General features: G+C 46.0%; 2 protein-coding genes across 2 annotated transcripts; both read left to right on the plus strand.

Annotated features, from left to right (window-relative positions):
- The first annotated feature begins 4276 nt into the window (after positions 1-4276).
- On the plus strand, positions 4277-6545 carry LOC123046360 (uncharacterized). The gene is made up of 4 exons (XM_044469709.1): positions 4277-4505; positions 5387-5490; positions 5660-5765; positions 5895-6545. Exons 2-4 carry the CDS (start codon positions 5396-5398, stop codon positions 6195-6197), a joined length of 504 nt encoding a protein of 167 aa, XP_044325644.1. The 5' UTR covers positions 4277-4505; positions 5387-5395; the 3' UTR covers positions 6198-6545.
- A 2372-nt stretch (positions 6546-8917) lies between these two features.
- Positions 8918-10347, plus strand: LOC123046359 (putative cis-zeatin O-glucosyltransferase). Its single transcript, XM_044469708.1, has one exon. The coding sequence runs from the start codon at positions 8947-8949 to the stop codon at positions 10345-10347; it is 1401 nt and encodes a 466-aa protein (XP_044325643.1). The 5' UTR covers positions 8918-8946.
- Positions 10348-16292: the final 5945 nt, after the last annotated feature.

Genomic DNA, 16292 nt, shown 5'->3' on the forward strand with positions numbered 1-16292 from the left:
TCGTTGAATATTACCTTGGGGTGCCTTGGGCATCCACAAGCTTAGAGTCTTGCCACTCCTTATTCTCCTCATATCAATATCTCACCTAAAACTTGAAAATTTCAATCACACAAAACTTAACGAAACTTCGCGAGATAGGTTAGTATGATAAAGAGCAAATTATTCACTTTGGTAGTGTCAAGACAAGATTCATAATTATTCTCACACAATGCCTACTGTACTCTATCATTTCCACAATTTATATTGACCAATATAAGCCATAGAAACTATAAAACAAGCAAACTATGCATTGAAAACAGAATATGTCAAAAACAGAACAGTCTATAAGGATCTAAATTATGACCTTACTTTTGCAACTCTAAAAATTGTAAAACAGAAAGTTCTATATCAATCATCTGTAAAAAAAACAGATCAAATAACATTCCAGTGAATTTAAACGATTCTGCTACTAGGTGCAAAAGTTTCTGTTTTTGCACAGAATCAAGTCAACTATCATCCACACTATCCCAAAGGTTTTACTTGGCACTTTATTGAAAGAAAATCTATAAAACATGATTACTACTGTATCTTCATCATGTGAACACACAAAAACAGTAGGTATAAATGTTGGGCTGTCTCCCAACAAGCTTTTTTCTTTAATGCATTTTTAGCTAAGCATGATGATTTCAATGATGCTCGCGTAAAAGTAGAGAATTAAAACTTTTTTAAACATTCATGAACTTTTTCTAATTTGGAATTGTGAACTTTGTTTGCCTCGTGAAGTTTTTCCAAATTTGTGAACTAGTAGTTCCAAATGTACGAACTTTTTAAATTCTATGAACTTTTTTCCAAATCCATGTCACCAATGGGTCAATGCTAACTATCAAAAAAAATTAAATACACACGCCGACGAGCATTGGGTCGCAGCCCATGAAGGGGAGCTTTGGGTGCTGCTAGGTTTCCTTGTGCTGAAAGCGCCTAATAGGAGGCCCAACTCCTATTTGGCGGGATAAATAATTAAGGGATACCCCTTACAGGAGCCCCTCAAGGGTCATTTTGGCGGGATGAGCGCGCCACTCAACACCACCACATATCGCATGCTAGGCTCTCTCTTAGGATTTTATTTTTTTATTTATGTGTATGCGTTTTTATTTTTAAGATGTTTTTTCTGATTTTTTTTTCATATTTTGGTTTTTGCTCTGTTTTCACTAGGATTTGGAGAAAAAAAATCAAAAACAAATTCCGTGAAAATCACGCTTTTTTTCTTCCGTGGATGGGGGCACATATTTTCTTCTTGTAGAGGCACAAACCTATGTCTCTTGAAAAAGAAAAAAGAAAATTTCATCCACGGGATGCACAGACTTGCCTCTTGCGGAGGCACATATTTGTTTCCACTAAAGGCACAATTGTGCCTCTCGGAAAAGGAAACAAATATGTTTTTTTGCTTCCACAAGAGGCACCGATTTGCTTGTCATGGAGGAACATATTTGTTTCCGTGAGAGGCACAGCTGTGCATTTCGAAAGGGAAAAAGCGAAGAAAAAATCGTGCTTTCGGCACGGTTTTCTTCTTATTATTATTTTTACGTGAAAAAGAATGTTGAAATCTATTAACGAGGGATCTAGTTTGGAAAATCTCATCATAAAAATTCAACGGTGAAAATAGTTAGGGATTTGGATGCACGACTGAAGTGATAAAACATTTTGATAAATGATTATAGAAAAAAAATGGAAAACTGCCAAGTTGCGACAAGTGGGCACATGCAGTGCGCTACTTGTCAAGCCCTAAGAAGGTGGGTGTAACATTTGCAAAAGGGTACCCTTAATTCGTTATCTCATTATTTGGCGCCTTTTGCACCGGTTAATGTATAATTCGCAATCTGGAGAACACCCCCTCCGCGATGGGCCGACCTATTTTACATTTTTTTTTTCTTTTTCTGTTACCTTGAAAAAAAGGTTGTGAGGAGGTGATTCGTACTCACGACCTTCTCTTTCAGTATAAACTGCACAAACTAACCAGGGCACCTCACCTGTTGTAACTACTTACTTTCTTTTTCTTCTTTTCTTCATTCTTCTGTTAGCAGAAGCTCCTTCGTTGCTCGTTTTCAGGATGGTTCTTATAAGGTTTCTTATTTCCTTTTTTATTTTTTTCTAATGCGTGATTTCTCTAATTTGAAACATTTTTAAAATTTGTGAACCTTTTGACAAAACCTGTAGACTTTTCCCAAATTATGAACTTCTTTTTGAATCCATGAACCTTTTTCAAATTTTCCCAAAATCTATGAACTTTTTTCAAATATGTGTTTTTTTAAATCCATGTACTTTTTTTTCAAAATTCATGAACCATATTTCCCCAAATTTATGAACTTTTTCCAAATTCGTGGAGCTTTAAAATTCCTGAAATTTCTTTTTGAAATTGTTCAACTTTTTATTCTTTTTCCAAATTCATGAACTTGTTTTTGAATTTGTGAACTTTTTTAAATTGACGAACTTAAAAACCGGCCATTTTTTCTAAGAACAACGGTACATACTATAGCAAACCGGCTGGTTTTTTCTAAGAAAAGTGGTACACACTATAGCAAAATATGAGAGAGAGAGAGAACAAGTGAGCGAGTGGGAGCCAATAGGCATTACTGGACCAGGCCCATGCAAGCGGCGGAGTAGGCGCTGGGTGTGCCAACTGAGGCTAAAGGCACCGAAGAGAACTCAATAGGAGGTCTCGACCTACCAAGGGCTTTCCTGGGTAATCCCTATTTGGCGCTTCAGACTCGTTACTAATGTTTAGAGGCTATTGCGTGTCGGGAGGCGCTATATGTAGCGGAAGACCTGAATATTCAACATATGATTATTGCTTCCAACTCCAAGTAAGTGGTGGGTGATATAAACTCAAGAAATCATGGAAGATACCAGGGACCTCCCACCTCAAGGAAAACGGGTGTAACCACCCCGCCACCCAGTAGGATTTGGTAACCTATAACTTGTTTTGTTTTTATTCTTTCTTTTTCCTTTTTGCTTTTCCTTTTTTCCTATTTGCTTTTCTGTTTTTTCTTTTTTCTTGTTCATGGTTTGATGAATTTTTTGCAAATACGTGAACGTTTTCTTCAAATTGAAGAACTTTTTTTGAAATTTGATGAACTTTTTTGAAATTTGATGAACCTTTTCAAATTTGATGAACTTTTTTCAAATCCATGAACCTTTTTTTGTATTTCAATGAATTTTTTACAAACTCGATGAACTTTTTTTAAAATCCATGAACCTTTCTAAATTTATGATTTTTCATTCTTTTTTCTAATGCAATCGAGCGAATCCAGAGGAAATAAAATGCGACTGATCTCGCTCTACATTGGCCGGCCACCAGGGTTGCTGCGTGGACGCCAAGGAGCTTCCCTGGCGCCTGAAGCGCCCAATAGGAGCTCCCGATTTCCTATTTCACGCATGTAGATCATATTTTTGGCAAACACCTAGGCATGCCCATTCTTAGCCCGACCTACTGTAGTATCAGTCGTATTTTCTTTTCTTTTTTGTTATTATACTCGTTTCCTTTATTTGTTTCTTTTTTATTTTCATTTTCATGGATAGTTGTTTCCCTTTTTATGTTTTATTATGGTCATTATATAATTTGTAACCTTTTTTATTTCCATTTCAACTATTTTTTCTTTGGCTTATGCTATTTGTATGTTTTACTTTTATAAAAATGGATGTTTTCCCACGGTACAGGAAAATAGTATGTACAGTTGCGTGAAACACTTTTAATAGAATGTATGTTTATTTCTGTAAGTGCATGACATAATTTTTGTATACATGAGAATTTAGGGCATACACGATGAATAATTTATTTCATACGTGCAATAAAATATGCGATGAATATATATTTTATTTAAATATGGACTGAATCTTTTCAAATAGGTGGTGAATATTTTTAAATATCCAGCCAGAATATTTTAAATACATGGTGAATATTTTCAGTATGGAGTAGATATCTTCTAAGTACGGATGAATATTCTTTAAATATTGGTGATTTGTTTTCCAAAAGCACGGTAATTTTTTTCTAACATGCGATAAACATTTACATGTAAGCACGTGATTTTTTTATATTCCACAATTTTCCTTTATTTTTTTAGAACAAATTGTTCCTTTAGTATGTTAACTTTTTTTAGGGGTCTAGTATAGTGTCTAGTATGTTAACTAAAATTAATATTTCTCCGAAATAAGAAATCGGGAGCAGAAATGGGCCGCCCATTACCGAGCAGTGAGCCTTATTTTTAGAACCGAGTAGGGAGCATTTTCCTCACAGGCACACACCACTACCAGTTCCGACACGGAGCAATGAAACACGCCCAACCCTAGCGCTAGCGAGCGGAGCACCACGGCGGCGGCGCGCTTACCACCGGCTCTCCGTCGCTGCATCGCCACTCCTCCGTCGTCCGAGCGCGACCAGGTCACTTCCTCTTCTGGTCCCCTTCCTCCGGCACCCACAGTCCCTCGCGGCTCCCCGACATTCTCCGTCCCCGCACAGCCAAAAACTGCAGGTATTTCTTCAGCTTATCTCCCTTTGTAGATTTGTAGTACTACTGGTTGAGTTAAATGATGGTAGCAGGATAAGATGATTCAGTAAGGAATCACTACCTGCTGATGGCACACTGTTCGATATGTGATTCTTCATTATTAGTGAATCCAAAAAAAATTATAGGTTGCAATGGCAGTTGCTGATGTGAAGCTGCACCTATACAACAGTTTTCTGAACTTCTTTTAGGTTGTTTCTGCTGGTAAAAGTTGGGAAGGCCATAGAGATGCTTTGCCAACACAAAGTTTATACTTCCTATCTTTCCTTTTTCCTCTTTGTACATTCTTGTATTTTTCTTACCACCATGAAACAATGCTCTGAGTTGCATTGTCCTGATTCGTGGCTATGCCTGTGTATATGTTCAGATGATTGTTACAGTTCAACTTACTGTCGTTATATTTCTGAATTGGACTGAACTGTTGTCAGTTGTCATGAAGCTAACCTGCCATGAACATTGCAGTTTGGCATCTATCAAAACATACCGAAATAGTATGGTATATACTGAAATCGAACCTAATGACCATATGCCGTGGGAGGTTGTGTTATATTACTACTTGGTTATAAGTACATAGCTAGTAGTTATGCTTGCCTTCCACGCTGTGCAGAACTGCAGACAGCAGAATGCAGATGCCTCCATTTGGTTCAAAAACGATAGATATGAAGATATTTAGTCATCAGAAGTTAGAAACATAACTACAAAGTTCTTGCATCACTTTCAAATCCGTGTCAACTTTGGTAAATTCATATCAAAACCATACCCAAATAGGCAGTGAGGAATGCCGATTTGGAATACTTGATCTCGATTCATGTCCTTTGCAATCTGATTCTAAGTTAATTGCATTTCAGATTGCTACAATGCCCATGTTCTGGAGGTTGGCGCTACATAAAACTATTGAGATAGTCGGAGCTTGCCTTCACCTATTATGCTCTCTGGTGCAAATCCCTAAAAGGTAGCAAGTGCTCTTATCTACTCCCTCTGTCCCATAATATAAGATCTTATTACATCCAATACGCTCATGAGATCTTATATTATGGGACGGAGGGGGTAGCTGTTAAGAACATATGACAAAGTTTCGGATATCTCTTGATCTCTTTAACTGTTTCTATGAGTCATTTTAGATGTGTAAGCAAATATTCGACAAGCTCGGGCTCAGAGAGTGGACCCTGGATAGGGTATACGCTCTCGACAAGTCTGCACAGTGGAGATGTGTTGGAGGGCACAAATGTGAGCCCTTTTTCTCTGCATTTTCTGGGTGTCAGTTCAAAGGGTGGTCGGCTGAGTGCCTGAGGCCGATATACCGTTTGTTTGTGTAGGAATATGAGCAACTCTTATCTGCATTCATTCTTGTTTCAGGAAAGACTTTCATCAGTCAGCGATGCAGAGTTCCCGGCAGAAAGCCCTAGGGAGCTCTCAGATAATGGGATGAGCCGTTCACGAAGCTCCATGAAGATCCAAGAACTGGATAGGTACATTGAATTGCTACATCAGGACGTGGCACTAATGAGGCAGGAACTCGGGGGAGTTCGCACAAGTCAGCAGGAAGTAGCAGAAGCAGTTGATGATATAAAGGAATGCAAATATCATCTCTCTCTCTCTCTCTCTCTCTCTCTCTCTCTCTCTCTCTCTCTTATGGAGCTTCAAGTATGTGATCCCTAACATGGTCGTTTGTTATTGCAGAAATCCTTCTTCGGTTGAAGTCATTTTATCTATGAAAGCACCGGTTGCCCTAGCTATTCTTTTGAGTATAAGTCATTTTATCTCTCTCACATGCTTGCTGTAGCGAGTTAAGTATGGCTGAAAACGCTCTCCTGGGTAGGTGTATGTGTGGTAGTAGAAGAGAAGCAGTGATTGCAATCCGACGAGTGTCGTGACATGAGCCATGACGACAAGCATTTCGTAGGAGATGGAATTGGCAGGTTTATTAATATGTTGTGTTCTTTTTTTTTTTGAAACAAGGCAGAAGATTTGCCATTTTCATTAATTAAGAAGAGGTTTCGTTACAAACAGACCGCCAAGCGGTCACAAGTCGAAACAATTACTCTCGCGGCATTACACTACGCAAATGTTTGGCGCCCGCAATGACCCAAATGGACACTTCTTCTTTGATGCATCGCATGATGATCGCCAGCGGTGCCGCCTTGTTCCTGAAGACGCGCGCATTTCTTTCCTTCCAAAGTTCCCATCCCACAAGAAGGAGAAGGGAAGATATAGCTTTTGTGGGTTGACCATTGTTAGTGAGTAGCGCGTCCCACCAAGATTTGACCGTGGTAAACTGGAGCCAAGGAGTCGTGGGGATATTTAGACCAAGCCAGACAAACACCTCATTCCAAACTCTAGTAGAGAACCTGCACTTGAAGAGGAGGTGAGCTGCAGATTCTTGCACCTGATTACAGAGTGGACATCGGTCGCAATTAGGCCATCCTCGCTGTTGGAGCCTATCGGCAGTCCAAATTCTGTTTTGAGTGACAAGCCAGGCAAAAAATTTACACTTGGGGGGGGGTGCCCAAGCCTTCCAGACAGTGGCATGCAAGCTTAAGCGAGTAAGGCCAGCAAACTGCGCAATATAAGCAGACCTAGCTGAGTACTGGCCATCGTTGGTTAACTTCCAAAGGATGGTATCCTTGACACCAGGCCGGATGATGACATTCAGAAGCTTCTCCCATAATGCCAAGAATTGTTGGAGGTGCTCAAGCGTGAGGCCGTTATGGTAGTCAATTTGGTTTATCCAGTGCCCATCCCTCAAGGTTGTGGCAACAGATGCCCCCTTCTTGCGTGAAATCTCAAAAATCTTTGGAGCAATGTCTTTTGGCCTAAAACCCTCCAGCCAAGGCGACTCCCAGAAGGAAGCCTTCTGTCCATTGCCAATCGCGACCTTAGTCACAGCCGCAAACAGGTTACGGTCATTGGCCGTGCAAGGTGTCCCCATACCGCACCACGCACGTGGTGGGTCGTCCCAGTCGAGCCAAAGCCATCGCAACCGGAGGGCAGCGGCAAACTTGCCCAGGTGCAAAATGCCAAGGCCTCCAAATTCTTTTGGCCTGCAGACGAGCTCCCAGTTTACTTTGCACTTTCCACCAGTTACCTTGTCAGTTCCGGCCCAAAGGTAGGCTCGCCGCAACCTATCGATCGCCTTGAGAACCTCCACCGGAAGGTCAACCGGTGTAATGTGGTAAATGGCCACCGCCGTAAGGACCGCCTTGACCAAGGTCATGCGACCCGAGATAGCAACATGCTTGCCTTTCCAAGGCGCCAATTTGCCTGCTGGCTTGTCTTCCAGCATTTGGAGATGTATCCTCCTTAATCTTTTGAGTGCGAGTGGGAGGCCAAGGTAGCGAATAGGGAAGGAGGAGCGGCATGCCGGGAAGGATTGGAGAACGTCATCTAGGTCCACGTTGGCACATCTGATAGGGGCTACAATACTCTTTGTGCAGTTTGTGGAGAGGCCGGTGGATTCACCGAAGGAAGTAAGCATGGCCGCAAGGAATTGTACGTCCTCCTTGACGGGGGCACAGAAAACTGCGGCATCATCGGCATAAAGAGAGGCACGAATCCCCATGTGCCTCCCAGGGAGGGGATGAAGCTTGCCTTGGGTGGTGGCTTTGTTGAGGATATGGTGTAGTGGGTCGATGGCAAGCACAAATAGCAATGGTGATAGCGGGTCCCCCTGCCTAAGTCCCTGTCCATGCTTGATTGGGTCTCCGGCAATACCGTTGAGCAAAACTCTTGAGGACGCCGAGGATAGTAGTGCCGAGATCCAGTCCCGGAAGCGGGCAGGAAAGCCATGGTGATTCAACATCTCCAACAGGTAATCCCATCTAACATAGTCAAATGCCTTCTTGATGTCAAGCTTGAAGAGGAGCATAGGCTTTTTTGTGCGGTGAAATCTTCTGGCTAGATTCCGCACATACATGAAATTGTCGTGAATGCTCCTCTTTTTTATGAAAGCACTTTGCGCAATTGAAACAATATCATTCATGTGGGGAGCCAATCTAGTGGCAAGAATCTTGGCAATGAGCTTAGCCACAGCATGAATGAGGCTAATGGGCCTGAAGTCAGAGATCTCCTCTGCGCCATCCTTCTTGAGAATGAGAGCAATATTCGCCGAGTTGAGCCGGTGCAAGTTTCTGGCATGGATGTTGTGTTCTTGACCACGCATGCAAGGCACATGGCGAACTCGTAGAGCCATACGTCTCCTGCTATTTGCTCTGAACCTGGATGTAAGCATGGCTCCACCGCCGTGGGCTGCTCACCTGCGCGCAGGCCAGGAAGCTTCCACCGTGACCTGCTTGCTCACCTACATATATAGTCTGCCATGCTGCTGTCCAGCCTCATCGGTCATCAGCCAGCAACTCACTCAGCACCACCCCCACTGTCACGTCCTCACGCCACGGAGAGCACAACGTCGATGGGGAGAGCAGAGCACGCAATGGAGCCTGTGGCCGTCGTGGCGGTGCCGTTCCCGGCGCAGGGGCACCTCAACCAGCTGCTGCACCTGTCTCTGCAGCTCGCGTCGCGCCGGGTGGACGTGCACTACGCCGCGCCCGCGCAGCACATCGGGCAGGCGCGCGCGCGCGTGCACGGCTGGGGCGAGGAGGCGCTCCGGTCCATCCAGTTCCACGACCTCGGCATCCCCAGCTATGTCTCCCCGCCCCCGGACCCCACCGCCGACTCGCCCTTCCCCTCCCACCTCATGCCCATGTTCAAGGCCTACATCGCCGGCGCGCGCGCCCCGCTCGCGGCTATCCTCGACAAGCTTTCCGGCTCCTACTGCCGCATAGTCGTAGTGCACGACCCCATCAACGCCTTCGCCGCCGAGGAGGCCGCGCGGCTGCCCAACGGCGAGGCGCTCGGGCTGCACTGCTTGGCCGTGTCCATGCTCGTTGGAAGAATGGACGCCAACCACCGGCTACTCCGAGAGAACGGCCTGGTCTACAGCGCCATTGAGCAGTGTGCGACCAAGGAGTTCGTGGAGTACGCCAACCGGGCCAGACCGGCGAAAGACATCTCGCCCGGCGCGGGCATCCTGGCAAACACATGCCGCGCGCTCGAGGGTGATTTCGTCGACGTTGTCGCCGGGCACCTGGCCGCCGACGGCAAGAAGCTCTTCGCCATCGGGCCGTTAAACCCACTGCTTGACGCCAGCGCACCGAAGGAGAGCAAGCAGCGGCACGAGTGCCTGAACTGGCTGGACGAGCAGCCTCCGGCGTCGGTGATGTATGTGTCCTTCGGCACGACGTCGTCCCTGCGAGCCGAGCAAATCGAGGAGCTTGCAGCAGCACTGCGCGGCAGCAACCAACGCTTCATCTGGGTGCTGCGTGACGCGGACCGCGGCAACATATTCGCGGAGGCCGGCGAGAGCAGCCACGAGAAGGTGCTGTCAGGGTTCACCAAGCACACCGAAGGGAGGGGGCTGGTGATCACCGGGTGGGCGCCGCAGCTAGAGATCCTAGCGCACACCGCCACGGCGGCGTTCATGAGCCATTGTGGCTGGAACTCGACCATGGAGAGCCTGAGCCACGGCAAGCCGATTCTCGCCTGGCCCATGCACTGCGACCAGCCGTGGGACGCGGAGCTTGTCTGCAACTATCTCAAGGCCGGCATCCTCGTGCGCCCATGGGAGAAGCACAGTGAGGTGGTCACGGCGAAGGCCATCCAGGAAGTCATCGAGGAGGCCATGCTCTCCGACAAAGGAATGGCCGTGCGGCAACGGGCAAGTGCACTGGGGGAGGCCGTCCGCGCCTCCGTGGTTGACGGCGGTCCGTCGCGCCAGGACCTAGATGATTTCACTGCTTACATCACAAGGTGATCGACAAAATGCCATGTGCGACGATGGCCTTTCATGCCGACACAGTTCAACCAGTTTGATTTTAAATTACGTATAAATCACGCAGCAAAAAAGTGGAGTAATGCATGTGTACAGAACCAACCTTTGGTTCAATGGTTAGTAGGATGTTTTTTTTTTTTTGAAACGAATGGTTAGTAGGATGTTGTTAATCCAAATTTACATCCTAAAATTGTCGAAGATTGAATTTGCCACCGAAGGGCAAGGGCGAGGGCAGATTCAAGGGGGTGTGGCCCCGGCCGTCCGGCAACTTTTGCGTTGATTTCTAGCACGACGGCCGGAGGTACTAGCTCGGCACCCAAAAATGCTAGACACATGGACCAAATCAACAGGATTTTACGGACCAGCCGACTTGTCCTTTTGTGATTGGGGTAAATAATCTTTCCCTCCTAATTAATCAGCCCCCCTAATTTCAACTGGTGGGGTGGGCAGCCATGCCCGTAAAGCCTCCGTATTCGTCCGTTGATGTAGCAAAGCTCCTCGGCACCTACCCGACGACTGACATTGCCGCCCACACCTAGGGCGTCGCGGTGTGGAGGCTCGGGTTGCCGCGCTCAAGACTAAATTTTCCGGAGATCGAGTCTCAGGCGGTGACAGAGCACACCAGGCCTCCGGTGACCATTGGGACTAGCCCGATCAAGCCGGCGACCCACATTGTAATCGATGAGCGGGACAATATACGAGAGAGCGGCGAGGAGGCGATGACAAGGTTTGCAAGGGAGCATCCGAAGGATGTCTAGAACGAGATGTTCCATTGGGAGAGGGATCTCGAGAAGCGCAAGAACGACGCCAAGGCAGGGCCTTCATCCAGGGTCAAGAAGGAGGATGGGGATTTCAGCGATGACTTCTGACTCGGATAATTTGTAGTGTGTTTGTAGTTTGGATGTCGTGCTAGTTTAAGTTTGTAGTTTAAGTTTGCATGTCAGACTGGTTTAAGTTTGTAGTTGAATTATATTGCTTGTATAAACTTTGAATGTAGTCGAAGTAGTTTCAGAATAATAAATATGGCAGTGGCTAGATGTAAGTCACCTGATTTTTGAATTTGGGTCAGTCGATTGTTACCAATCGTCGAATGCGAATTGAACGACATGATCACTTTCTTCAACCTCCCGCGCCCTCCTGTTCATCTTCTTCCTTCGAACCGCAGCGCCGCCGCCGGCCTAGTCGCCTGCTTCCGCTGCCCGCGGCCAACGGTACTCCCGTGCAGCCTTGCCACACTGCCCTCCCCCAACTGCAGCCCACCGCTATGTTGCCGCCCCCACCCATCCCTCTATCCCCGGCACCGACGGGGATTTCCCCTGGCGAACTTGCACCACCGTCGTGCTGCAATCCCACACGCTGCCCCTAAGATCGATGATTGGAGTAGCCCTCCAGCGAGCTCCTCCTTCCTTCCTTCCGGACTCCCTTCGACAAACTTCTGCGCCCTTCTCAAAATCGACTAACCCAAAAGCTAAAGGCGGTCGACTGAGATTTAGCTATTGTGATAAAATATGGTCGAAGTAGTTCAAATGTTTGGTTTAACAAAATTTGTTTTTGTTTGAAATGAATGCCCTATTTTAGGGAAGTTACTGAAGACGACGCTCTGTTGTGCCAAAAAAAACTTGTTTTCCTGCCCAATTTTTTTGTAACACCTACTTTCGTGCAAAAAATAGGGAATCTATTGGAGATGATCTAATGGAAGGAGCGTAGAGGTTTGTTTCCAGTGGATCGGTCGATGTTGGTCTTCGCGGGTCCACTTGTATCCGATCGACGTTGGTCTCCGGCCGGTGCTTGTGGTCATTGGTATGTTTGCACGTAAGATCCTTTTTATATATGTTTTTCTTTGTCAGCGATGGTTGTTGTTATGGTGTGTTGGCCCTTCAAAACATTATCACGACGGCTTCCCAACTATCAACTTCAACAAGGTTTTTCTCGACTCTAGTGCGGGAGAGAGATAACGACGGTGCACCTTCGTCTATTTCAATGTTTGTAGTCATCGCTAGGTGGTCCATTTCCATGGACGAGATTATAATTTTTTTATACTATTATGATCTTTATATAGTTGATATATATTTTTAACCTTTTTCATGATGTTACATATTATAAAAAGAGTAAAATGCATCATAAGCCCTAGAACTATTGAAGGTGTGTCACTTTAGTCCTATAACTCCAAAACCACACTTTTAAGTCCTAAAACTATTGGAGGTTTGCCAGTTTAGTCCTATAACTTCAAAACTGCAGGTTTAGGTCCTAAAACTATTGAAGGTGTTAGTTTAGTCCTATAACTTTGAAACTGCATGCCATCAATGGCATGATGGCTTGAGCTCCAACGAGGAGAGTAGACCAGTCGTATCATCCTCAGCCCGCAGTAGAAGAACGACACGCCGCACAACGTCCAATTTTTGCCCACATGTGGCTGCTACTGGGGATGCATCACTCTTGCCGACCTTTGCGACAGCTTCGCGGATTCCGCGCACTCCTTTGCGTCATCCGGCAGCAGCGACAATTCCCAACCTTTGATTATACTGGTGCCGAAACAACAGCCTGCACGACCAGCTCTACGGCAAGGGTGTAGGGGCAACGGCGATGTTGTGTGTGTGTGTGTGTGTGTGTGTGTGTGTGTGAGAGAGAGAGAGAGAGAGAGAGGAAGGTGGGATCTCGTCCTCCATCCCGATTGCCTCAGGGTATCCTCGGCGGGTGCGCCCAGGGAAAGGGATGTCGTCCTCCATGTCGCCTGGCTCGGGGGTCTCCCAGGCGGCCGCACCAAACTTCTCAGTGAGGCTACCCTGCAGCTCATGGGCGCACAGGTGGTGGACGTGCATGTTGCAAAGCACTGCGACGTGGAAGCGTATGAACCATTTTTGGGGAAGTAAACACACATAATGACTCATCTGATAAAATGGAGCATATATGTTGGCCATGCAAGCTTAGGACCTAACGAACTTACATTGTTTTGAGACGCAAAACTGCAGTTTCAAAGTTATAGGACCAAAACTGAGACACCTTCAATTGTTTTAGGACTTAAAGCTACAGTTTCAAAGTTATATGACTAAATTGACACACCTCTAAGAGCATCTACAGCCGGACATTGCAAATCCGGCCCCTCAAACGCCCGCGGACACGGTCGGGCGCGTCCGCAGACAGTGACCGGTCATGCCTCAAATTAGCCACTCTGCATCCGCCTCTCTCATATTTTGACCTCTAGATCCATACAAAGCATGCAAACCTATGTACTATACACTACGACCCTAGCTACTCTTCGTCGTCGGAGATGTCCACGACGATGGTGTCGGGTGCCGATTGGACGGTGTTGGGGAACACAGGAATTTCAAAAAAATTCCTATGATCACGCAAGATCTATCTAGGTGATGCATAGTAAGGAGGGGGGGGGGAGTGTGTCCACGTACCCTCGTAGACCGAAAGCGGAAGCGTTATGTAACACGATTGATGTAGTCGAACGTCTACGCGGTCCAACCGATCAAGTACCAAACGCACGACACCTCCGCGATCTGCACACGTTCAGCTCGGTGACGTCCCTCGAACTCTAGATCCAGCTGAGGCCAAGGGAGAGTTCCGTCAGCACGACGGCATGGTGACGGTGATGATGAAGTTATCGGCGCAGAGCTTTGCCTAAGCACTACGACAATATGACCGAGGTGGAAATCTGTGGAAGGGGGCACCGCACACCGCTAAAAGATCAACTTGATCAACTTATGTCTCTGGGTTCCCCTGGCCACGTATATAAAGGAGGGAGGGAGAGAGGAGGCCGGCCAGGTTGGGCACGCCAGGGGGGAGTCCTACTTGGACTGCCAGTCCAAGTAGGATTCGCCCTCCCCTTTTCCTTTCTTCCACCAGAGGGAAAGGAAAGGGAGGGAGAGGGAGAAGGAAAGAGGGGGGGCGGCCCCCTCCCCTAGTCCAATTCGGTTTGGGCAAGGGGAGGGCGCGCCCTTTCCTTGTGGCCTCTCTCCTCTCCTCCAATAAGGCCCAATAGGCCCATTACTTCCCCCGGGGGTTCCAGTAATCTCCCGGTACTCCGGAAAAATGCCCGAACCACTCGGAACCATTCCGATGTCCAAATGCAACCTTCTGATACGTCTCCGTCGTATCTACTTTTCCAAACACTTTTGCCCTTGTTTTGGACTCTAACTTGTATGATTTTAATGGAACTAACCCGGACTAACGTTGTTTTTAGCAGAATTGCCATGGTGTTATTTTTGTGCAGAAAATAAAGATTCTCGGAATGTCCTGAAACTCCACGGAACACCTTAGAAAAAATAAAGAAAAATCCTCGCAAAAGATGAAGACCAGGGGGCCCACACCCTGTCCACGAGGGTGGGGGCGCACCCCCTACCTCATGGGCCCCCTGGTGGCCCTCCGACGCCAACTCCAACTCCATATATTGGCCTTCGGGGAGAAAAAAATCAAAGAGAAGAAATCATCATGTTCTACAATACGGAGCCGCCGCCAAGCCCTAATCTCTCTTGGAAGGGCTGATCTGGAGTCCGTTCGGGGCTCCAGAGAGGGGAATTCGTCGCCGTCGTCATCATCAACCATCCTCCATCACCAATTTCATGATGCTCACCGCCGTGCGTGAGTAATTCCATTATAGGCTTGCTGGACGGTGATGGGTTGGATGAGATTTATCATGTAATCGAGTTAGTTTTGTTAGGGTTTGATCCCTAGTATCCACTATGTTCTGAGATTGATGTTGCTATGACTTTGCTATGCTTAATGCTTGTCACTAGGGCCCGAGTGCCATGATTTAAGATCTGAACCTATTATGTTTTCATGAATATAAGTGAGTTCTTGATCCTATCTTGCAAGTCTATCGTCACCTACTATGTGTTATGATCCAGCAACCCCGAAGTGACAATAATCGGAACCACTCCCGGTGATGACCATAGTTTGAGGAGTTCATGTATTCACTATGTGCTAATGCTTTGTTCCGGTTCTCTATTAAAAGGAGGCCTTAATATCCCTTAGTTTCCAATAGGACCCCGCTGCTACGGGAGGGTAGGACAAAAGATGTCATGCAAGTTCTTTTCCATAAGCACGTATGACTATATTCGGAATACATGCCTACATTACATTGATGATCTGGAGCTAGTTCTGTGTCACCCTATGTTATGACTGTTACATGATGAACCACATCCGGCATAATTATCCATCATTGATCCGGTGCCTACGAGTTTTTCATATACTGGTTCTCGCTTATTTACTTTTCCGTTGCTACTGTTACAATCACTACAAAATACCAAAAACATTACTTTTGCTGTCTTTACTTTTGTTACCGTTACCACCGCTATCATATTACTTTGCTACTAAACACGTTGCTGCAGATACTAAGTTTCCAGGTGTGGTTGAATTGACAACTCACCTGCTAATACTTGAGAATATTCTTTGGCTCCCTTTGTGTCGAATCAACAAATTTGGGTTGAATACTCTACCCTTGAAAATTGTTGCGATCCCCTATACTTGTGGGTTATCACCTTCCAATATATGAATCTTTATGTTTTGACCATTTTGAGACTCCTCGTCACGTCCATGATCTCATCCAGGACTCCGAACAAACTTCGGTCATCAAATCACATAACTCATAATACAAATCGTCATCGAACGTTAAGCGTGCGGACCCTACAGGTTCGAGAACTTTGTAGACATGACCGAGACATATCTCCGGTCACTAAAAAATAATAGAACCTGGATGCTCATATTGGCTCCTACATATTCTACGAAGATCTTTATCGGTCAAATCGCATAACAACATACGTTGTTCCCTTTGTCATCGGTATGTTACTTGTCCGAGATTCGATCGTCGGTATCATCATACCTAGTTTAATCTCGTTACCGGCAAGTCTCTTTACTCGTTCAGTAATACTTCATGTCGCAACTAACTCATTAGTCACAATGCTTGCGAGGCTTATAGTGAT

The sequence above is a fragment of the Triticum aestivum genome, chromosome 2B (genome assembly GCF_018294505.1).
Source record: "Triticum aestivum cultivar Chinese Spring chromosome 2B, IWGSC CS RefSeq v2.1, whole genome shotgun sequence".
Taxonomy (NCBI): domain Eukaryota; kingdom Viridiplantae; phylum Streptophyta; class Magnoliopsida; order Poales; family Poaceae; genus Triticum; species Triticum aestivum.